The sequence below is a fragment of the Rhinolophus sinicus genome, chromosome 16 (assembly GCF_057876585.1).
Source record: "Rhinolophus sinicus isolate RSI-liver-muscle chromosome 16, RSI-T2T, whole genome shotgun sequence".
NCBI classification, from domain to species: domain Eukaryota; kingdom Metazoa; phylum Chordata; class Mammalia; order Chiroptera; family Rhinolophidae; genus Rhinolophus; species Rhinolophus sinicus.
Genome location: NC_142516.1, coordinates 137,956,231 through 137,979,603, shown reverse-complemented (window position 1 = coordinate 137,979,603; position 23,373 = coordinate 137,956,231). Strand labels below are relative to the sequence as shown.

Below are 23,373 nucleotides of genomic sequence, written 5' to 3'. Positions count from 1 at the left end.
AATCAGCCAAGAAGGGGCTGAAGAAGGAAAATCGGGGATTTTCTCTGTGATGTGTTAGTTCTTGAACACTAAGTCAGACGTCATAAATGTTAACATCCGCCAACTTGGGTATGCTCCTAGGTACTTTTCTTTATTTAAAAAAAAAAAAGTATATTACCATAGAATTTAAATGCATGGAAAATCCTCAAGCCTCTTCCTGTCATGTCTACTTTTGCATTTATAAAATCCCAGCAGAAGTGGTGATCGCTGCACCCCTCCCGCCTTGGAATCCTTCTCTTGTTGCTGCTAAAACTGAAAGGCCGTTTCTGAGATTATGGTTATGACTCGAAAGGCCATTGTCAGTTGGAATGCAAGAAACTGCCAGGTCTTCATCAGAGTCAACTACATGATAGATAGAGCCGTACAACTGCGCTGCACTCGATTCAGCAAAACTGAGAACGTGTTTCTTCAGTCTCTCACAGTAGTTCAAATCTTTCATCATGTTGTTCAGTAATTTTGTTACCTGGAGATAAGAGAAAGCCACAGATGGGATCTTTTGGGTCGTGTAACACAAGCGGAGTATCCAGGAGTGGTTAGTCTGGCTTAACTTCTGGGTCCTTTTCTGGAAACTTTCATCACTGTAACGCAGTGGACTTCACACCCATTTTATGATCAAATGACACAGCCTGTGGAATAATTTGATTTAGGATCACAAAACTCAAAATATCAGAGGCAAAAGGATATGCCTACAAACACGGTCTAACAGAATGTGCAAACCTGAAGGCAGCTGATCAGTGATTCTGTCCAGGACGCACACGTGACTTGCCTAGGGCCGTACACAGCTCCTCCCCTCTCACTTTGCTTTGAAGCTTGCTTTCCTCTGATTTCCCCTCTTGCTGAGATTGCCTTAACTAGTAGGAGATTTCCACAGTATGTTTGCCCACATCCTCACCACTCTTACTCAGTTCCTGCCCTGTGTTTTTCCACTTCAGTATTGCTGTTGCATCCTGCCTGGGCTCACATTCCAGGCATAGTCCCCCAGGGCAGAGTGGAAGGGTGGGTTCTTAATTGAAGAGGATGACAAATTGCACAATTCCCCATCTTTACCAGAACAGAGATGACAGTCACCAATCCCTGTCGAGTCCCCACTTTGGTAGCTTCTTAAGAGAGAAAAATGAAAGCATTTTTCAGTTGGTTCCATTTTATTTCCTATAACTTCAGAAAGCATTCAGCACATAGCCAGAAAAGTATTTCGGAAAGTCTTGTATACTTTTAAATCTACGATGTGTATTGCGAAAAGAAACCATTCTTATCATTGTAAGGGAGGTGCCAGAAAGTAGGAGATGCAGCCAGCCACCTCCATCAGAGGAATTATAGATTAAATGAAAAACTGTATCATGAAAATCACTTTAAAAATTGTGTAGAGACCTGGGTGCTAGCCCTGTCTTTGCCAGCTAGTCCTGAAATCTTCGTAAGTCATAGCAGGTCTCTGGGCTATGAAGGGTTTCGTGGCAAACACCTCTACATCTGCTCCTGTTCTGCTGTGCCATTAGTCTGTACCAACAGGTACAGATTTAAAACCGCCTGCCACTCAGGCCCAAGGGAGCCAGTCTCTCTGAGTCACCTGTCTTGGTTTCTTTTGGCCAGCAATATTACTCCTACTTCTAAGTTCCCGGGATAGTAGCATATCCAGATTTAACACATTCTAATATTCACTAGAAACAATGACAGCAGACTCTCTGCCTTGGGATTGATTCTAATCTTGAGGTTATATTTGCTATTTTAGTTAAAACATTTCCTAATAAGTATGTTTCAATAGTTATAAACAAATGTGAATTCACATACAAATGTCTAGGCCATTTTCACTTCAGATCGGAGCATTAAATTTCACTCTCGTTGATCTTATTTCCTCCAGAAGTAAGTGTCACCATCTACTTTCTTGAGTAAACAGCTCTCCAAGGAGCCAGTCCCCATCAGGAGACAGTAGGATGTTGCCTTTTGAGGGGTGTTTTTGTGGGGTGCCCAGGGTGAAGTGGGCACTCTCCAAGCAGCATTGTGGGTCTTGGCTCCCTCAGCCTTTTGGTAGGAGGTCTATGAAGTGGGAAAACAGGCAGCTAGGAAAGCAAGCACTATACAACTCACATTGAGAGTGTCCTAGCTCCCGGGACTGAAACGCATCGCTGGCCTCTCACTGGCCTCCATCACTATTTTCCCATGGTCACTGAAGAGTCCAGAAGGAGGGAGCACACAGCAGGAATGCCAATCAGTGAGTGCACATGTGCTGTTCTTCTTAATTATATTTGTTTGTGATTTGGGGAGGGAGAACCAGGTGCTAACCGCCATTGCGGTTCTCAAAGAAGGCCAGACCTCCCTGCCTAGAGAGTTTTAGTTATTTGGGGGGCATTTTGGTTGTCACAGTGGTTGGCAATGAGCAGGCAGGGCAGGGATGTTTGACATCCTGCAGTGTGTGGGATTGCTCAGATAATGAAAATTACCCCACCTTTATAGTTATCTAAACCCAGAACCTAACTCCACTTCACAGGTAAACACAAAGTTTTATTCAATGATTTTTAGTACACTGAAGGTTCTAGGAACACAGTGCATTAACCATGCTTTTTGTTTCCTGTGTTCATATGCTTTGAAATCCAGCCACTTGCTGACTCTGGCGGGACACCCGGGGCTAACCATGCCTCTTTGAGGTACTTGGCAGCGGTGTGGCTCCAGACCTGTGGTGGCGAGTCAGCGTTGGCCTTAGTCAGGGGAGAGATGCGTTTTACTCTAACCTTATGTCAGGCCAGCTCTGCAGTACATAGCTTCTCATGGCCCCTCCTCACAGGACTTGCCCCTGTAGCACCAGGGAATAGAGCCTGGGGCATGGGGGATGGGGGGATCTTTGTGTGGCCACCCATTTACCACCATTTTTATACATTTTTACTCATTGTTGTCATGTGGGCTGGAGGCCTACATGAGATGCATGGCTCCCAGGCCCAGGGGTGGCTTCTCCCAACAGAGAGGCAGCAGCTACACGTGCCCCCTGCATCCCAACCCCATTGTTCCTAAGGATCAGTGCCCACGAGTGGGGCCAGCCCTGAAGCAGTTGTCCTGGGGCCCACAGGAGGGAGGCCTGCTCATGGGGAGCGCCAGACTGTAGGTTGTGCGTCGTCACCCTCATCCCAAAGAGCTCTGCTCTTGGTAGGACTGTGACGCGCTGAGGAAACTGGCTGTGGGAGCCCGTTGTGAGGATGTTGCTCCACCATCTCCCGAAACCCTGGCTTCCATAACGACTCCTCATGCTGCTGCTGTCCCTCTGGACCTGCTGACCGGGAACGGGTGGTCCCCATTTGCCCCCATGGCCTTTCAGGAAGACAGTGCAGGCCCCAGCTGCTGTGTCTAGGATGGCCCCATGGCGAGCATCGCATCTCTGTCTCCGCCTATGAGTTCTGTCCGAGCTGAGACCCAGGAGCCATTCTGACTATGCTTTACCTGTTTTCATCTTTTGTTGCCTGGAGGCCGGACAGCTGCCTCCCCAGGATGACCAGAAAGATTAGAGCATCACTGAGTAACAGTGGGGAGAGTGAACTCGGCTTTCTTTCTCTGTGAGGTGTCTACTTTTGTTATGATCACCTGACACCTGTCTGTGAGGTGGCGTACTAAGTCTCACCTCCTGCGGAGGTAAGGGGACAGTTGCTGACCATCCCTCCAGGCCTGCAGCTTCCTGTTCTGGAAGCTTCTCTCACTGACCCTTCCGGTCTCTCTCTGCAGGCCATAGGGAGCACTTGACCTGGGGGGGGGGGGGGGAGTGACCAGAGTACGTTCTTGAGGACAGTGAGCTTGTATTTTGTTAATATCTAGTCGAAATCTATGAACTTTGAGGCCTGGAAATGTTTCATGGACTATTTTATTATGTTAATAAAATGAACATTAACTCTGGCAGATATTCACTGTAATTTTGCCATGACATTTCAGCTCACTGCTCTCTGGGTGACTTAGGTGGCTTCAGGAAGCCCTGTCCCCTCAGCGTTGTCTGAGTCTCAGCCCTTCCAGACCCAGCTTTGCTTTTTGGGACTGTCCCTTTCTGCCTCATCCCTTGTCCTTCCCTTCACTCTGGCTTTTGGCCCTGGATGGCCCATGACAGCACCGCGGTGGGAGCCGCATTCAGGCAAAAGAGGCGGGTCGCATGGAGAGCCTCCTCCAGTAGTTCCCTCTGCTCTCACCTCTGCTTTCTGCCACCATCAGCACAGCCGTGGTCCGAGTACTTGCGGTGACCTTTGGCTGGTCACCTTCCTAGTCCCAAGGCACAGGCCTCTGTGGGGTTGGGTGACGAGGGGTTGACTTTAGCCTCAGGCTCCAATGCAGTTATGTTCCCCAAATGGAGCCTTAGCTTTGATTTCAGAGATTCATGCCGGATTTCAGGCAGCCTGTTTCCCTGTAGCCAGCCAGCTGAACCACGATTGCTGAAGCTGTTCTGTGTATGTTGTTATCCAATTTGTCAGTATTTTCACTAAACAGTGTGCCGTAATTCCTGACTCAGTCCTGCAGTTGCCTTCATTAGATATATATTCAATATTTAGAAAATATGCCTACAAGGCAGTTGAAGGTATATAATTTCAGCTGTTAAAAGCCTACATGTATACCAACATATTCTTGTTTGTGAATTGGCTAAGTTTGCCTAGTTTCTGGCTAATTCATCTCTGGAAAGAGAGAATCACTAGTGGGAAGTAAATATAGAAATCACATGGTTTTCGCATCGACCTCCTGGGTGACAGTTTTTATAGCGCCTTATGAAGAATTGCGGGCTTGGATACTTGGTTATTTGAGCATCTCTCCTGCTGAGTGATGTAAATCCACCGTCCTAAATGCGATGCTTTCTGCTGACCCCTGTGCCAATTTATTTGGATTGTCAGTGTTCTAGTATCTTTATCCACGTTTTACTATTGAGAAGCTACTGAACTTGCATTGCAATTTTAATAGCTGGAGACACACCAGGATATAGTTCTGTCATAATGAATGGGGTGTTACTGGGGGGTGGGTACGTGGAGAGGAGTGAACAGCTTTAGGTGCAGGTTAGCAAGTGGTGGAGGGAGGTGTAGGAAGTGGAGGAGGCCCCAGTAGTTTGCCCACCCCACTCCGCTGTCCTCCTTGGAACCTGGTCTCTGTCCCCGTGCCTTTTCCTTCTTCACAAACAGCACCAGTGTTGATGCCCCCAGTGCCAGCACACTGCTGCTGACCACCAGTGTGGGACTGCTGAGACTCCGACCTCCATGGCCCCTTCTGAAGCTCTTGGGGACACAGGGTCACAGTGATGCCTTATGGGCCATGGAGCCCTTAGCCTCTGGCTCATGGAAAAATAGTAATTATTTCATCATGATTCATGATTCTATGTCCCTTTCTCTTTGGGGATGGAACCAACAGGGTTGGACAGCAGTGGCCTGTGTCCTTGATATTGGGCCTGGAGTTGGGCACTGTGGCCTCCATGCTGGGCTTTCTTCTGTGGCTGGGGCCCAGCTGGGTTCTCTCTGACCCCTGGGGCAGGGGAGCTGGCCTCAAGTTCTAATACCTCATTGTATGGTTCTTTCTAGAGGCCTCTCAATATTTGTAAACCTTGTCTCCCCTCCTAGAATCTTTTGTTTTACCACCTGGTCACCCACTTTGGCCCATCTTCTCCCCCTTACCCCCACTTTTTAATGTCAGCTTGGATTTCAGTTGTTGATTCTTGTTAACAGGCCCTGGTTCCCTGACTTGGGAACATGCCCCCTACTCAGGTTCGTTGGTCTCCTGAGCTAGTCTCAGCGCTGCCCCTCCTACGTAGGGGTACTACCCCGTTCCTCTCTTCATTCTCCCCACCCATGACCCACCCCAGACTGAGCCAGCACACAATGAATCCCACCCTTGTCCCTGGTGTTCTAGCTGAGCCGAGCCTCGGTAGAACAAGCAGAGTAGCTGGTGAAAGGTGATTTACCTACAGAGTTTAGCAGAAGGCTGCCTTCTCTGTGGCAAGGCTTCTGAGCCCTTCTGATAACCTGTGGCAAAGGCGGTGGTGTCTCCATGTCTGCAAATGCAGTGATAAAGCCCATTGTGAGGGAGTCGCTCAGGAGTCGCTCAGAGCCACAGTGGGAAATGCAGGGATAAAGCCCATTGTGAGGGAGTCGCTCAGAGCCGCAGTGGGAAACCCAGGATGGAAAAGCCTCTCCTTTTGATCACTGCCCTGTGATTTTCACGTTAAAGTTGCACGAAAGATGGCAGCTTCTTCATATGCTGCCTCATCTGGAAACTTATTTTTGTCAAAAAACATAGATTGAGTTGGATGACATTGGTGTTGTTTTTGCTCCTGATGCATTTCACAAGAACTGGGGGAGTCAGTTTTCAGTGTTTCTTACCCATCCAAGCAGCTCCGGGCTCTACAGTTTCTTGAGTCGTAGGTTCCCCTTCCTCTAATCTCTACACGCCCCCTGGCCATGAACCCTTCTATGAAGCTCTGAGTCTCTTCCTACTACCATGAACGAGGCAAGTCCAGAATCAGCTAAAGGTCATGTGTGGTGAGAATTTATATTTCTATTTTGGTTCTGGACCCAGTAAATTACAGTTTAGATCAGCTGGTGTTTCATGTTTTCCAGATAGTCACTGTTTCCAAGTGAAGTGGACCACCACTTGTGCTTGTGTGTTCCAAACGATTGTGTGTTAAAAATATGTTCATGGCAGAAAAATGCCACCGAGAGCCTTGGAAATGCCCCAGATTTGTCTGGGAAGAAAAAAACCACTTGTTAACCATTGACTATGGTGAGAGTGAGTAGAGTGCGGGGAGGTTTTCTTCCTGTGCACCAGCAGATGCCAGGGGCTCAGGTCCAGTGAGGACAGAAGGGAGGGCACACCCTGGCTTTCGGCTTCTCCATGGGAGGCCTCGAAGCCTTGAAGTCCAGACCTTGTTTACTGGACACCAGAAAGGCTGATGATTCATGGCAGAGAACTTTGATCTTATCAACACATAGGTTTCCCTTTGTATTATATTATTACATCTGAGTGAGGCTTACAGCAGCCTCACTCAGGTATAATAAAACCCCCCCTCGCTCAGACAACATGTGTGGAATGCGGGCTGGGAGGACAAAAGGAGCCAGCGTCACCTCTGTCTTCATCACGAGAATGCTGGAGCTGTTTGTGAAAAGGGAGCCAGAAAAAGGCCTATTTTTAGAAACACCTAAGCCCTATATTGTCTTCTTACCCATCGAACAAGAAATGTTGCCTTTTAAAGCTATAAACAGACACCAGAACAAGGGACTGCTTTGTCATTGGATCTCTGTAAATTTGAAAAATGGTCGTTGGGAGGAACCACCTCTATAAAAATTGATCTAGTAATTCGAGGCTAGATTACATGCTTGTGTTCCGGTTCCAGTCCCACAATGTTATACAGCTAATAGGTTTTGTCTGTTTCAGCTGAAATGCAAAACTTCCATTAGGTGACTAACACTGGCTAAAATGGATTTTCAGACATATTTTTAAAAGTCTCTTTTGTCCTTGTGTGCTTTTTAACTTTATGCTCAGGCAGCCATCCCCCAAATCCTGGTAAGGTTGATGGCAAAATTGGTGAAACCATGACTGCTGAGACTTGGTTCCTTTTGGTAACAGCCATTTTCTGAGTGAATTCTAAATTCTGAAGAATCTTGTCCTTCCTGGAGAGGCAGAGAAAGGGGGGAGACACCTGTGAAATCCCTCTTTCTTCGTCTCTTGACTATTTGGCTTTGCAGTTCAGGGGGGAGAGCACAGCCATTGCATCTAAAACAATTGATAGACACGGTCTATCAACAGAAGTGCGCTATTCCCCTCGGCTTACACCCACAGTGAGGTGAGGATATTATTAACGTTTGCTCTCAGCTGTATTTATCCCATGGTACTTTGGGTGTAAAAATTTCAAGTTTCTCCACTGTTGGGCGTACTCCTTTGGAAAAGCTTTGAAGTCAGTTTTATCCATTAAGAAATGCTCTATATTAAAAACCGAACCTTCAAAATGCTATAAGGTTTCCCTAAAATGGAGAGACTCCTGCATTCTGATAAAAGCCATGCCTTGCTGTGGGGAGAGAAGCAGGAAGGTAAAAGCAGCTTCAGTGAAGGGAGGTGCTGCTGCCCCGACCCAGGGTGAGGTGGGGGCTGTAAGGCCTCAGAAACAAATGATGCGAAATGCTTGGACCTAACGGATGGGCAGAGAGAGAGCTATGGTGCCGCTTTACTGAGATATAATTTGTATTTCATACAATCCTCCTGTTTGAAGAGTACAATTCAATGGTTCTTAGTCTATTTACCACCTTATGAGACCATCACCATGATCTAATTTTAAAACATCACCCCCAAAAGAAACGCAGTACCCATTAGCAGTCCCTCCCCGACCCAGCCCCCGGCAACCAAAAAGTCACTTTCTGTGTCTGTGGATGTGCCTGGTATCAAACAGTATCTGACCCTTTGTGTCTGGCTTCTCCCCTCAGCCAGGTGTGGTGAGCGTTTCTCTGACGGCTGTTGATGTGGAGCATCTTTCCAGGTGCCATTGGCCCTTTGTGGAACTTTGGTGAATAGCTATTTAAATTCTCATTATTTGTCTTTTTATTATTGAATTGTGACAGTCTGTTATATATCCCAGCTACAAATCCCTTATTAGCAATATTATTTTAGAGTATGTTTGTTGGGGACTAGCTCTACCCATGGAACAACAGGGACCTTCCACATGTCCTTGTGGACCACATAGGCAAAGCCTTAACTCATAGCTTCCCTGTGTCTTGGCAGAAATCTGTGATCCCCAGGAACATGGAGGTGAAGGCCTGCAGGGCCATCTCCACCCCCGAGCCCCCTAACCTCCTGGGAGGGTGTCAGGCACAGTTTCTCATCACCTCTTGGGTTTTATTGAGGTACGGGGCTTCCTTCTGCTCCCCCGACCCCCAGATTAGAGCCCTTTGAGGTACTGGGAAACTGATGCTTTGTGGAGTTAGCTCCCTGCAGAACTGGGTGATGGGATCCTAGAGAAGGCCCTGGAAGAGGGAGACAGCATTTAGGTTAATGAGTCTGTCTTCTACATTTTAATCTGCATCACTCCACAGTGGGAGGAAGTTTATCTCTCACATCTGCAGAGCTCTCTGGGTCGCAGCTGCTGATGTTAGATGTATTTGCACAGTGAGGACAACTTCTGTAGATGATGCATGTTGGGGGTAGAGTGCTGTACCCCCCTTTTACAGCCATGTGGAGATTCTAAACACCTCCTCCCTATGCATGCTCCCCTGGGGAAGCACTGCATGGTGACTTACTGCTCTGGGGAGAAAGGGAGGTTTCACAGAGTGGGTGGAAGAGGGGCTGAAAGGTGAGTAGGAGGGCATCAGGGCCAGTGCTTGGGTGAACGGGGCCAAGATGGTTACAAGATTCTCCGATTCAGCTCATGTGCCCCAGTCTGCGCTAGACCAGTCCAGCCTTTCCAGGCCACTCCATTTCTTTCCTAATTTTGCCCTTCTCTCCATACCTGAGGAGAGATGGCCAGGCAAAGCAGAAGTGGCCTCTTCTGCCCTGTAGCTTTTGCAGTATTTCCCTCATCACTCTGAACTCCTGCGAATGTAAAGACTTGCTGGCTTAGCACCTTTCAGGTACTTTTTTCTGTGAAGTCCAGTCTGTGCCCTGACAGTGATCTTTTCTTACCTGTACATGTATCAAAGCAAACAGGATAGAAACAGTTTGTTGAGATTTCTGCCTGGTTTCGGACACTACTTTTGAGAGAAATGGGTAGGCAGTTTTATGTATTTTGACAGTTTGTAGATTTAAAATTAAATAGCTGAAATAACCCTGCATTTATAATTTGGATACATGATCTGCTTTTTGTCTGGCTCAGAGCAGGATGCAAATACCCTTGAAACATTAAGATTTGTCAAGAGTGTTAATAATATCTCTTGGGATGATATAACTAATATTCCTCACTGCAAGTTAGACAATAGAAGCACGGGGAAAAGCAGACTCTCAAAGGCCGTGTTTGCCGGTCGTTTCTTCCTCCTGCTCTAAGCAGAGAGCCTGGGACTCCCTCCCGACTCCTGGAGAGGTCAGAGCCTATCCACGATGTGCTGAGGGTCCCCGGGCTTCCAGGCAGCGGCAGTGCCTCCTACAAGAAACAGAACACAACAATCCTAATGTGATTCGTTTTTAACAGAACTTTTATGAAAGCTAATTTCACTCCTGTCTGGTTCTCAGATTTACCTTTACTTTTAAAAACTGCTGACACCTGGAGAGATAGTGGATGGGAGAGGGGGGTTCACACAGTGTGAGGGATATAAATGATAAACGTCTAAGTGTTACTTTGTCTTGTGCGCCTGGAACTAATATATAAAAAAAAAAGAAAAAATAACTGCTGACACCTGCCAGACCAGAACCAACAGTGGAGCTCTCACCCACACCCTCCACCAGACCAGAAAGGTCAGGATTAATCACTGACCACCTATAGTTTACCCTCACTTCTCACATGGGACCGGCCAGACAGTCAAATACAGTAGTCCCCCCTTATCCAAGGGGGACCTGTTCCAAGAAGCCCCTCCCCCCCAGTGGCTGCCTGGAACCATGGGTGGTACTGAACACTGTATATGCTATGTTTCTGCCTACACACCTACCTTTTCACTTAAAGGAAGCATTTTACAGCTTCTCTTAAATTGCCAGCATCACTGCTCTTGCCCTTTGGGGCCATTATTAAGTAAGAGTTACTTGACTACAAGCACTGTAATACCACAGCAGTTGATCTGAGAACCAAAACAGCTACTAAATGACTAATGGACGGGTAGTGTGTACAGTGTGGATATGCTGGACAAAAGGATGATTTACATTAAAGACAGAACAGAGCCTAGATCCTTCCATTTATCCACCAGGATTAAGCGCTTACTTACAGCCAAGTCTTTAGTGCCCTCAGCTTTTCCTGTCCTCCCAGAATTACTGCTTTGCTCCTGTTAGTACTTTATTATTAGTTGTGGGTAAGGTCACGTGGTGGCCTAGACTAGCATCGTCACTCATTTTTTAAAATAGCTGATTGACACTGGACCCTGTTTAAGCCACTTTGCTAGTTAACTGTTGATGACATTTTCCTGTTATGACTCAGGCCTCCCTGATGGTGCTTCTTGGTTTGGTATTACTCTCTGTCAAGAGGAAGTTTATACCAAGTCTATTTAAAGAGAGAAAATCAGTCAAGTGACTTGGAGGGTGAGCAGTTCCGAGTCCCAGTCTCAGAGGTTTGGGAGAGCGGGAATTAATATTTAACTGAACACTTCGGCACACACTGGAGCATTACGCCATAGATCTTCTGAGCCTGAGTGTCACTGGAGCAGAGGGGGACATGGGGAATGTTAGAGAGCATTCCCTCACAGTTGATGCTTCCTTTGTACTCCGAATAGTTCCTCGGCCACCAACACATGCACCCTACCTGTCAGGAAGACTGTTTTTCAGGCAGCAATGGATCAACCCAAATGTCAAAAATATCTTTAGAAAAACAGGATGAAGGGCAGTAACCCTGAAGGCTATACGGGTAGCTGTGTCAGCATGAGTTATAGTGACATTTTCTCCCCAGCTCCTGTTTTACGCAATTGCAGCTATCCTCCCTTGTTCTGGAAAGGTGGCTGCCGTGGGCATCCCATGAGGCGCCATGTTTCCTGAGCACACACTAGTTAGGAGAGGGGAGGTAGAGGGTAACGTCCTCCTCCTTGGCCCTTCGTGTGGTGTGAGCCACCTCATTCTATTCTTCACGTGGTTCTCCAGCGACCTCGTTCTTGTGCACTAGCTTCACCCCAGCCCTGCCCAGCTCCAGGCATGGATTTCTTCCAGGAGGCTCCCCTGGCCAAGAAGGCAGGGTGACACGATGGAGTCCATGTCATAGACCTTTTGCCTGTAAGGCTCGCTGTGGTTCATTTTTCTGTCCCCCAGTTCTTTGGCACTGCATCTTTTGTATGTATTATGGAAATGAAACATATGGACATATTTAGCATCCTACCCCCACACATACACCTTTAGCAAAAATGTATGTTTCTGTGGGCAGTGAGCAGGTGGTGAAGTGGGTGGAGCTCACCCAGAAGCTTGGGAAGACCTTTTACCAACATGCTCGTGCCTGTCAGTAACAGGGCTGAGCTTTGGCAAGACAAAGTCTCTACACGCTCAGTCATTCTAGGAAATGAGATGGTCCAGCTTGGTAACTTCCAAAGTCCCTGCAAACTGTTCTTCCATCCAATTCTACTAGGCAAGAAATGTTAAGAGGACCCCATCAAAGCCTACCGTTTTCAGAGTTAGACTAAAAAGTCACTGATTTAGTCAGTAACACATCCTCATTTTTCATTGAGGTAATTTTTCATTTGCTCATGGATTAATAGATAAGAAAAATAACTATTCACTATGGACAAGAGGTCTTTTGTTTGAGATTATATCTGGTCATGTCTCCTGATGGGTATTTCACTTTCTAAAAGATTTTAGGAAGAGCTTTATGCCTGAGTTTCTAGCAGTTTGGATACCTAAGAATGACGTCTCCCTCTAAGAAAAACAAACAAACAAACAAACAAACAAAAAATGCTGAAGTAACTGAACCAAAGGCAAGCTAAAAATGAGAGGAATTATCTAATGATAGTCATACAAGTGAGTTATATGATCTTTTGGTGTAAACATTACCCATTATGTTTCTAGAATGAGAAATAATTACTTCACATGCATGCGAACCACATATGCCATTCGTTTAAGCAAAAATATTTATAATATTTTTATTGAGGTATAACTCACATGCTGTAATGTTCACCCTCTTAAAGTATATGATTCATTGGTCTCAATTGGAATATATTCACAGGGTTGTGCAACCATCACCACCCTCCAAACCAGAGCATGTTTATCAACCCAAAAAGAAACCATTAGCAGTCACTTGTCCAGCCCTTGGCAAACACTGTCTCTATGGATTCACCTAAACTAGACATTTCACAAGAATGGAGTCATAAAACATATGGCCTTTTCTGTCTGGTTTCTTTCACTTGCGTACATTTGCAAGGTTCACACATGTTGTAGCATGTGTCCTTTTTATGGCTGAATAATACTCCGTTATATGGATATGCCACACCTTATCTAGCTATTCTTCAGTTGATAGACATTTGGGTTGTTCCCCTCTTTTGGCTGTTATGAATAAGATTTCTATGAACATTCATGTACATGCTTTTATGTGGAAATATGTTTTCATTTGGGGGAGTATATACCTAGGAGTAGAATTGCTGTGTCATATGGTTATTCTGTGCTTCACTTTTTGAGGAAACTGCCAAGTCGTTTTCCAAACCAACTGCACGATTTTGTATTTCAGCAATATATAAGAGTTCCAATTTCTCCACATCCTCCTCAACACGTTATTGTCCATCATTTTTATTATATTTTATTATAGCCATCCTAATGAGTATGAAGTGTGTCCCCTGGTGGTTTTGATTTGCATTTCACCACCAACTAACGATGTTAGCCAAGGGTGGGTTGGTCAATCCCAATGGGAACCCCTCCACCACCTCCTCTGGGAATAGCTCAGGGTGTGTTGATAGGTAAATTTGAATCTTAGAAGCAGTTGAGTGCTCAGCCTCATTCCCACAGCCTAGACTTGTGCTTTAGGTTAGAACTTGATGCCAGCCTTCCAGCGCGCATGTCAGGTGCCTTCTTGATGAGGTCTGGACACCTGTGCTATAGTGAGCCCTTAGGAAGTCTTCTAGCTGAGGAAGACCAGTTAGAGCCTGGTGTCAGCCTTGCGCTATTGGTGAACATCTCTGGCCATCGGACAGTGGGAGTCACACTGGGCTCGTTGGGCAGTATCACCCATACTATCCAAGACAAATACGTAGAAAGAGAGGCTGGTATCTCCAACTCCCTGCCCTTGGGAGATTTCATGATGACCCACATCTTCGTTCTTAGAACTATGTGTGGCATAACTTCCATTTTGTTTGCACCATAGGTTGCGAGCAGATAGTCTCATTGATATTTGGTTCAAGACTGGCTAGACTAAGAAATTGAATAATAGGGGCTCATAAATTTGTTTTCACTGCTAAGTGTGCAGAGAACTAGAATCTTAGCGCTGGAAGAATCATAAAGTTTATCAAGACTAATCCCTCCACGTTACTATTGATGAAATTCTAACAGAAATGTTGGGTCACTTGTCCATAGTCGCAGAGCCAGTCAGTAGCAGCAGGACACACGCACAACTGTGTAGGCATAATTATAACCTTGGTGGTTATTCCAGGCATCCTCCAGGAGTGTTCTTTTTGTTGCATTTTCTATACCTTTTGAATATTGAATTTTAGCCTTTTTATTTGTTTATTTATTTATTTATTTGCATAGATATATTTTTTTTAGTTTCAGGTGTACAAAACAATGTAATAGAACCAAACATTCGTGCAGAGAACAACACACAGCACTCACCTTGGTCTTAATCTAAACCCAAAGACATTTCCTGCCTGTCAGTGCCATGTGGAAGATCATCTGGTAGCTTTAGGACCTCAGAAAGTATAATTCCTCTCTCACTCCTTGGGCTCTGTTATGCTGACTAAGCAGTGAGCGAAGTCAGGTGGAAACGTGGCTTCCCTGACATTTCAGTTCATTGAGTGGTAACAAGTTAATACCTAGAAGCAAGGAGCCTCTGGGTTATTGCTTCTATTTTTATCCTCAACGAATAATATGAAGGCAGCTTTCTTACACAGGGTTTAGCTTTCCTTTAGTGAGTACATGGTTCATTCCCAAATGAATTTTTTGTTGTGATGATTTAGGCAAGTCCCATTGCATGTTGGTGTCCAGTTTATTTTCTGATCTTGTCCCACAGGCAGAAATAGTGTTCTGACTTATATTACTAAAATGACACTGCGCTGTTGAGTTATATTTCAGGTGTTAAGTAATTACATTAAAAAAAATAAGCATCTATTAGACAGTATCAAAAATATAAATTGGACTTAATAAAATTCATTCTGACTTTACCTCCATAGAGACAGGGGTCCTTTCTGCCGTGGGTCGGACGTGCCCGTGAAGCACCAGCTCCCAGGAATGGGCACGGCCTGGCCCGGAGGCAGATTTGCGCTTCCAGAGTCTGTACTGGGGCTAAAAGCCAACTGCTGTCTTTGAAGTTTAGGAGAAACATTTTCTATTTTTGTATTAAAATTTATATTTTTATGCCTTATCTGGTTCACTTATTATATGTTCTTTTTCAATGTAACTTCCTGAATCCACAAGAACGAGAAGCACATGTTTGGCTATGTTCTGAGCAATAAAGGGAAGTCAAGGACTTTCTCTATTTTCTTAACTTTCGTCTCCAGAGGTTTATTTATGAAGCTCTTACGCAGGTTTTTTTAAGTCAACATCCCTCACTGGTGGCCTCATCCAAAACGGGAAGGCAGCAGGGCAGGGCCGTGGGGAAGTGAGACAGCCGAGGAGGGATGGCTCAAGCTTGCTGGTGACCCGAGCTGGTCACCTTGTTACCACAGAGCAACAGCCTCCTTGGAGGAGCCTGTTGTGCCAAGTTCGTGCCGGGAAAGAAGCATTGGCTCCTGTAGAGTGAGGCAGGAAGTGGCCATATCCGCTCTGTCCCAGGGATCTTGTGCCATTTCCTGTGTCCCTGCCGGGCATCTCTGAAGCATGGGTAGAGTTACAAAGACTGATTTGCTCTTTAGTTTACATGGACTGTCTCGCAAAGCTAGACCCTAACAAAATTTTATGTGGGTGCAACTTACTAAGGAAATATGCAAAAATGCAGCTACTGTCGATAATGTGCTGGGCCTGGGATGTGGGGTCGGGACACACATGAAAAGCATTCTTATCCCCAAAGAAGGTGGTAGATGAGCCTAGGAGGTGATAGTATAAACAACAAAGAAAAAAAAAAAGGCAATGTGAGACTTATAATAACTTAAAACAATAGAAATGCTGGATTGTTTGTTTCCCTATTTGGCTTCAAAAAATGAGGGTTCCCTGAGGCTACAAAGGTGTAGACACAGTGATGATGGAAGAAGGAAGCTGTGCCAGGCTGGGAGCAGCGCCACGTGTTTTGTTTTGTTGCCTCAGTTCATTCTCAATAACTCTGAGTAAAGTGTTGTCACTTCCCTCGTGGATGATGAAGTTAAAGTTCAGAAAAGCCAACGTTTCTGAGGCACGTGACTGTCTCAGCGACAATAAGCCAGATCTTTGGCTCCGATTCCCATTCTTCCTGTTCCCTCACACGGACTTTCTCTTCAAATACGAAGGTTTTTGTCTCCTTTTCAGCACTGCTTATTAGACCCCAGACAAACTGATGTCCTCAGTGTTCTTTTAGAAGAATTGAGATCTGGTGCCCAGGATCCCATGCTGGGCTACTAGTCTGAGGGGGACCTAGGATTACATGCCAGGGCTGCCAGTCTGAGAGGGGCCCAGGACCCCATGCTGGGGCTGCCATTCTGAGAGGGGCCCAGGACCCCGTGATGGGGCTGCCAGTCTGAGAGGGCCTAAGACCCCATGCTGGGGCTGCCAGTCTGAGAGGGGCCCAGCACCCGTGCTGGGGCTGCCAGTCTGAGAGGGCCTAAGACCCCATGCTGGGGCGGCTATATGAGGCTGCATTTTACTTTCTCATCAGTAACTAAAGTGTCTTGGACACTTCAGTGCTGATAGCCTATGGTCTGGTTGAGTGTTTTTAAAAGATTCTTCTAGTCAGAAGATATTTACTTAATGCCTCATGTGTACAATACTCTGAGTAGAACAAAGATGTCCTTTCTCTTTCTAGGAAAGCCTTATTGATGAAGATACCTGAAATGGTTGAATAGTCTTTCTATTCTGAACTCAAGGTTTTACTTTCTTCTTTCATTAAAGACCTTGCCACAAATTTGTAACCATCATTGTCTTTTCTCTTTTGGAAGTCTTAAGGTTTTGCTACTGCATACTATTTTTCATACGAACCCACCCTGTGTTGTTTGCACTGAAAATTAGCTTTTCAAGGCTACCCCTCAGCTCTCACTGGGAGTACATACAGCCCGCTCAGACTGTTTCCTTGAAGAATTGGTCAGGGATCTGAAGAATTTAAGCCATGAAGGTTGAGTAAAGTTAGGGTGACTCTGACCTTGGAAGGTGGGGCCCAGCTCTTCCCCATGACTCCACTGTAAGTCGGCCAGCACAGGTTTCTGTAATAAGGACACGTGTTAAAGCCAACACTTCAGGGAAGAACTTTCACACCCAGAGTCTCAGGCACTTGGATTAACGCCACTCTGTTTTCCACAGTGTGCTGGAGAAGAGAATTGGGTGGACAGTCGGACCATCTACGTGGGACACAAGGAGCCGCCCCCAGGTGCTGAGGCCTACATTCCACAGAGGTACCCAGACAACAGAATAGTCTCCTCCAAGGTAACCCTCTGTCTGAGTGTTTATTAATTTCCTAACAGAACCCCTTTGGGGAACGTTGGAACTTTCTGATAGCAGTGAGCAACACTGCTCCCAGAACTGCTGCTGTGGCCACTATCCACTCCCAACTAATGGCTGTGATTACAATTAACTTGGGGCTTATGCAGTCATTATCCCCCAAAACACTATTCAAACTTGCCAAGATGTCACAGCACATTTTCTTCACTTCTCTTTTAATTATGTCATGGACACAGTGTCAAATTTGAACTCTAGGACATTCAAATCCTACTACTACTACTTATTTATTTGCTGTCTGGCCACGCGCCCGTCATGAACCACCCCAGGCTGGGGTTTCCTCATCTGTAAAATAAAGATGATGCTAGATATCACCAGTGAGAGGGTGTGTATAAACAGAAACACCAAATACATGTCAGAGTCAATTAGATGCAATCGATGCAAAGAGGAAGAAATGTAATTAGAATGTTATCATTTCAACAAAGTGCTTTGTTTTCATTGACAGGAGAATGGGAATGAGTGTGAATATTTTACGCATTTAAAGAGTGACTTGGTAACTCCTTCTTGAGAATAGCGTGGAGAATTTAGTAGCTGGCTTTGACAAAATGGTGAATGATGGCTTTCCAGGTTATGGAGAACTTTCCCTTTCAGTGCATGAAGGCATGCACACATTCCTGGGGTCACTACTACGTGTGTAGATCTGTGATGGACCTACTTAATTCACACGCGAGTGGCTGGGATGTGTAGGTTGCTGTGCCAGACCTACCTCATTCTTCTGTGAGCTATCAAAGAGTGCTTCATGTTTGTTAAAAATACTTGAAAAGGCAGTTTTCTAAACAGAATTATTTTATTTTAAAACTGCAGTGTAAAATAATAATAATAGCTGCTTTAATCTCCAGAAACGCAACGTGGGTAAGTAAATTGCTCATTAACAAAATCTCAACCAAACAAACATAGTTCGTGGTTACCCAGATACGATAAATGAAAGGAGAAATAAAATGAGGAGGAACTCCTCATCCAAAAACAGGTCTGTCCAATAATGACATTTATAGATTTCAGATAGTCTCAAGTAGAGCTCACTAAAGATGATTTCTATGCTAACAGGTACTCTTGTCAACCCCCTAGTGTAGCCGAAAAGGAAACAAATCTCTAAAGCATTTCTTAAAAAAACTTTTTTAAGACTATATTCCCTATGCTGTACTTTACAGCCTTGTGACTATTTTTATAACTGGCAATTTGTACTTCTTAATCCCTTTACCTTTTTAAACCAGCCCTCCGACCGACCTCCCATCTAACACCTATCAGTTGTTCTCTGTATCTATGAGTTTGTTTCTGTGAAAAACATTTTTTAAAAATCTACTCCTGTGCAGTACGAATGCATCAAGAAATGAGAAGTGCACTGAAAAACAGGAAAATTCTGTGCTATGTGTGAACTTTTCAGGACGGGAATCCTGGGTACAGGTGATGGGGTATGAAACCTCCCCACACTGCCCAATGTCTAGACTGGGTAGGACGTTTGTCAAACGCACCTCAGCCACTGATACAAATCCCTGTGGAGTGGGTTTCTACCTCTGGGGACAAAGCCTGGCCCTTGAAAGTCCCAGTTGCAGTTCCTTCAGGCAGATATGGGAAGTTCTATACAAGCCTTCATGGAGGAAACTTCTGAAACACAAAGCACCTGGTTGATTGCAGCTGTCAAAGGGCCTTCTTGATGTACATATTTGGTAGAATATAGCTGGAAGCTGAAGGATGCATTATTTACTCTTAAAGCCCCTGTCAATGCTGGGGGAGATAAATGAAATCAGTGATTTCTAGATCCCATTCCTGACCTCTGTGTTATCTGATTCAAGTTTTAGAGCCAATTTATTATTTTCCTATTTTTCTTTCAAATATTCCCACAGTCAGTAGCCAACACTGATTTTGAGATGCCTTGTCGTATCTCCTCATGCTGCAACTCACCACTTTTTCTCTTCCTTTGTCTGGAGTATCTTTTTTTCTCTTCCTGCGGTGGCACCTTCCTGTCTCCAGCTGCCCTACATGATCTGGAGCCCGAGAGCCTCTTGGGTTTCTCACAAAGGAAACCCCGTGCTGGGGAGGTTGTAAGGATGGGTTTTGTTACAGACTTGCAGGGCCTTTTCAAAACGGTTTCTTCTCAGGAAAACTCCCTTCGTACCAGGAGGCTCTACAGGAGGAACTAAGAGAATTAAGTCAATATCCTTTCAGGTGGCAGGTCAGGCTGAGTCTCCACAAAAGAGGGGTTGAATGTTGCATAAAGCACTCATCGACTTTCATTTCAGCTCAGAGTGGAGAGGGGACCGTGCTCTTGAATTCATGTGTGTGCGGGCAGTGACCTTTATTCCTCAAAAAGGCGGGATTAGTGGCTTAATATCATTCCAAGTAGATGATGGTGTGTAATTTCAAGGAAAAATTATGTATAATATCACCTCTATTGCTTACCAAATTCAGTTCGGAAGGGGCCCTCAGAAAGCTAAGGATTTCAAATCTAAAGTGGTAGCTGGTTAGACAGTGGCATTGATTTAGATCAACTGCAGTGGAAATCTGGAGCCTGTTATTGTTTTCATTTAAGAAACAGCTCAGGATATATGAAAAATACGATTTAATTTGTGAAACATAAGTTTACAAGCAGGTTTGGAGAATATGTTTGTGGTAACGTATCTATATTTTCTTGGGAAGAAAACTTTTATTTCTACCTAAAAAGAAAAGACTGCCAGATAAGAAATAGAAGCCCATGCTCAGTAAATCTGATTTTATTAAATCAAAGGGTTGTGAAAGCATTTATCATGTGTGTAGTTATACTGGGGGATGAAAAGACCAATCTAACTGTGTTAAACGTCTGACCTGTGCCATAGAAGCACAGTATTGATCAGTGATTGATTTGAGTTCCATTTCCTGTTGGGGGGAGACACACTAGGCGGGTGTCTGGTAGAAGAAGGAAAACCCAAGAAATTACTCCCCAGCAGGTCCCTTCCTTTCCTCTGGCCACACGCAGAGCTCCCCACCCCAGGCCTGCTTGAGCTCACGGTGCTGGCACATCCTGGACTCCAGAACAATGGAGCCCTGTTTGATCGATTTCACAGAATTGTACTTTTGGGCACAAAATTCATGTGGCTCCCAGCTCTGCCCTAGGATGCTACAAAATTAAACAGTAATCTCAAAGAGTACTGTCACTCCATACCTTCCAAAAAGCTGAATTACTTTTGAATATTGGCGAGGGGAAATTAACCTCTTCCAAGTAGATATGGGCAGTATTCTTAATGGTGTTCAAGTCTATCATGTCATTTACGCTCTAAAACAACCCTGTGAGGCCACGATTACTTATTCAATCCAGCCTCGTCCTGAAGCCACTGAGCCTCAGAACAAAGGGGCTGAGCTGATCCTTAGCCACGGGTCTGACCCCGAGGCCAGCACTTCCTCTCCCGTGCCCGCACACCTTCTCCTACCAACCCATCGTCAGGATGCTCCCTCACTTGCTAACATCATTCATCCAGCACATAGGCATCACTTTCTATTTTTCACATCCTCATTTCCTAATTAGAAATGAAAGAGAAACTTCAACTCCATGCGAGTTGATTACTTTCCCCAGGAGATCATGACCGGCCCCCAGCACATTTTCAGGACGGTCCCAGTCACAACTGTGGTACTGGATCCACTTTCACGTGCATCACAGCCGAGGCCTCAGGCCGGTTTCCAGGTGCTCTCATTTTACTTTCTGGCAGCTGGCAAAGAAGCACGGCGCCCAGGGCTTTTTTCTTAAGAGTTTTTCTTTCACCACATGACTAAAGGTAGACCAAGCGAGACTGCTTTCTTCTTTGTCATGAGCCGTACCCCTAGTAAGTAACCTAGAACCAGGGGTGACTTATACACAGGAAAGAAGAGAGTGGGCAAAACTGAGCTCAGCTGCTCATGAGGTATTCTGACCTCAGGGCTGAAACACAGAGAACAAATGCAAAGACTTTGGCTCAAGTTTTCTGTGATCTGAAAGAAATGCCAGGAATAGTAATTGTCTTATATAATTCAACATTCCTCAAAATGTCTGTTACAGTAAAAGGAGATTCTCTGGTCGACTCAAACTGCTCAGTTTCCTTATAGCAAAAAGAAAACCCATTTTATTCCACGTCTGTGGCTCAATACTAGTGATTTCCAGTATTACGCATTGTTCCACTGATTGTATCACAATAGAAAGTAGGACTTGATAGGTGAATATAGGTCAAAGTATTACATTATACTTTGTAATACACAGAGTATTACATTCTATTGTGACCCACATGTCTAAGCAAATAGATATTACCTTTTAACAAAAATGCAAAATGTACAATTGGCACACCATTATCAGTTTTTCAGCTCTTATACAGTATATGTAATAAAATGCTCACTTTATTTTATTCTCTCCATATTTTACTGATATATCAGTACAGTCATGAATGTTTAATTATCTCATTGGGTTTTCAATTTTCTTATCATACATCATGAGGAATTTATAAGACTCTTTTTGACCACATCAATAATCAGTGGAATAACCTACTGTGGTAATTTATTCTGTGGAAATTACGAAGCTTAATGTTGAAGCTACAGCATGGGCCTTCCACAAAGAAATTACAACCAAGAAAAAATACTAAACATGTATGTTTTGAGTTAAGTATAACAATAGGTTTATATTTAATGAAAGACATTTTAATAATAAAACTATTATTAAGCTACTTTGCATTACCTTGGATTATCTAAAATTAGGTACCCCACATGTACTACTTTTGGCACACACAGTCTCTGTTACAAGTTTGTTTTTGTGGTCAACAAATTGATAAAATGTCTACAAACACTTTAAATTTTGAATTATGGGCTTTGTTTTTAAAACTAAACATTTTGTACTTTGAGATCACTCAATAGAGTAATACAAGAAGTCAAACGTGATAAAAATGACACTTTTTTGTTTTTCTTTTATACAGTACACATTTTGGAACTTCATACCCAAGAATTTATTTGAACAATTCAGAAGAATAGCCAACTTTTATTTTCTTATCATATTTCTGGTACAGGTAAGGCCAGTCATCTTTTTTGTATCGCCTCAAATATAAATCTAAATAAGTGACATTTTCCTCTCAGGTGATTAACTATGGTTTGCTGCTAAGAAGGAGCAAGGACTGGGTGCCCCTTATCTACAGTTCCTTCATTTATTTCCTTCAAGGACAAGTGTGTGGGTTCAGAGAGACATGTAAGCTAAAACATGCACATGAACATTCTGCTTTTGAGTTGGTTCTGGCCATCTTCTAGCTCTGGAGGGGCAGTCAGGACCTTCCTAATCTTTAGGAGAAATTCACCCGCCAAGCTAAGCACTATTACATTTATCCTCTTCCTAAGTATGCGTAGATGCTCCAGAGAAAGCATAAAGTGAGAGAGAGAGAGAGAAGGAAAGAAAGAGTGAAAACCACAGTGATGGATGAATGAGGAAACAATAGGTCAGATGTATTTTTAAGAACAGCGATCTATTTTTTCTCAATCATACAAAATATATTTGAAGGACTTTTAAAATGTCCCCAAGATTAACTTATCCAAATAATGTAATTAAAGTGTGGCACCAGAAGCAGAGTAGTAAATTAAAATAAATGCACACTGGTGTCAGACTTATGTCTTTGCCATGTCAGTGTGGTTTCCTTAAGCATGTCCCTTAATTAAAGAGAACTGTCCTCATTTCCACAGTAAAATAGGATGATTTACTTCTTATCTAATTAATCTCTAGCGGTGGGATAACGTGGGGTAACAGTAAAGCAATTCAAAATAAGTAAACGCAAATGTTGGGTGGTGGTGTAACATTCCAGCCAGTCTGTCTGAAGTCACTAATACATGTGTTTGAAAATGGCTCCACAATTCTCTTTTAATTGCAGTTGATTATTGATACACCCACCAGTCCAGTAACAAGCGGACTTCCACTGTTCTTTGTCATTACTGTCACAGCTATCAAACAGGTAAGAATTTCACAAAGAAAGAAGATTGTTACCTTTGTTATATACGTTTGATATATAT

General features: G+C 44.3%; 1 protein-coding gene across 6 annotated transcripts in view; it reads left to right on the top strand.

The window, feature by feature from the left end:
- The window catches only part of ATP11A (ATPase phospholipid transporting 11A), a 133,174-nt gene that overhangs the window by 49,785 nt on the left and 60,016 nt on the right, over positions 1-23,373 (top strand). For all 6 annotated transcript variants that reach the window (XR_016019502.1, XR_016019503.1, XM_088793670.1 and 3 more), the window contains exons 2-4: positions 17,200-17,322; positions 22,299-22,388; positions 23,235-23,315. Coding sequence is in view for 4 of the 6 variants with exons in the window: in XM_088793670.1 (XP_088649796.1) it covers positions 17,200-17,322; positions 22,299-22,388; positions 23,235-23,315 (294 nt within the window). In the remaining 2 variants the exon portion in view is untranslated. The remainder of the gene's footprint in view (positions 1-17,199; positions 17,323-22,298; positions 22,389-23,234; positions 23,316-23,373) is intronic.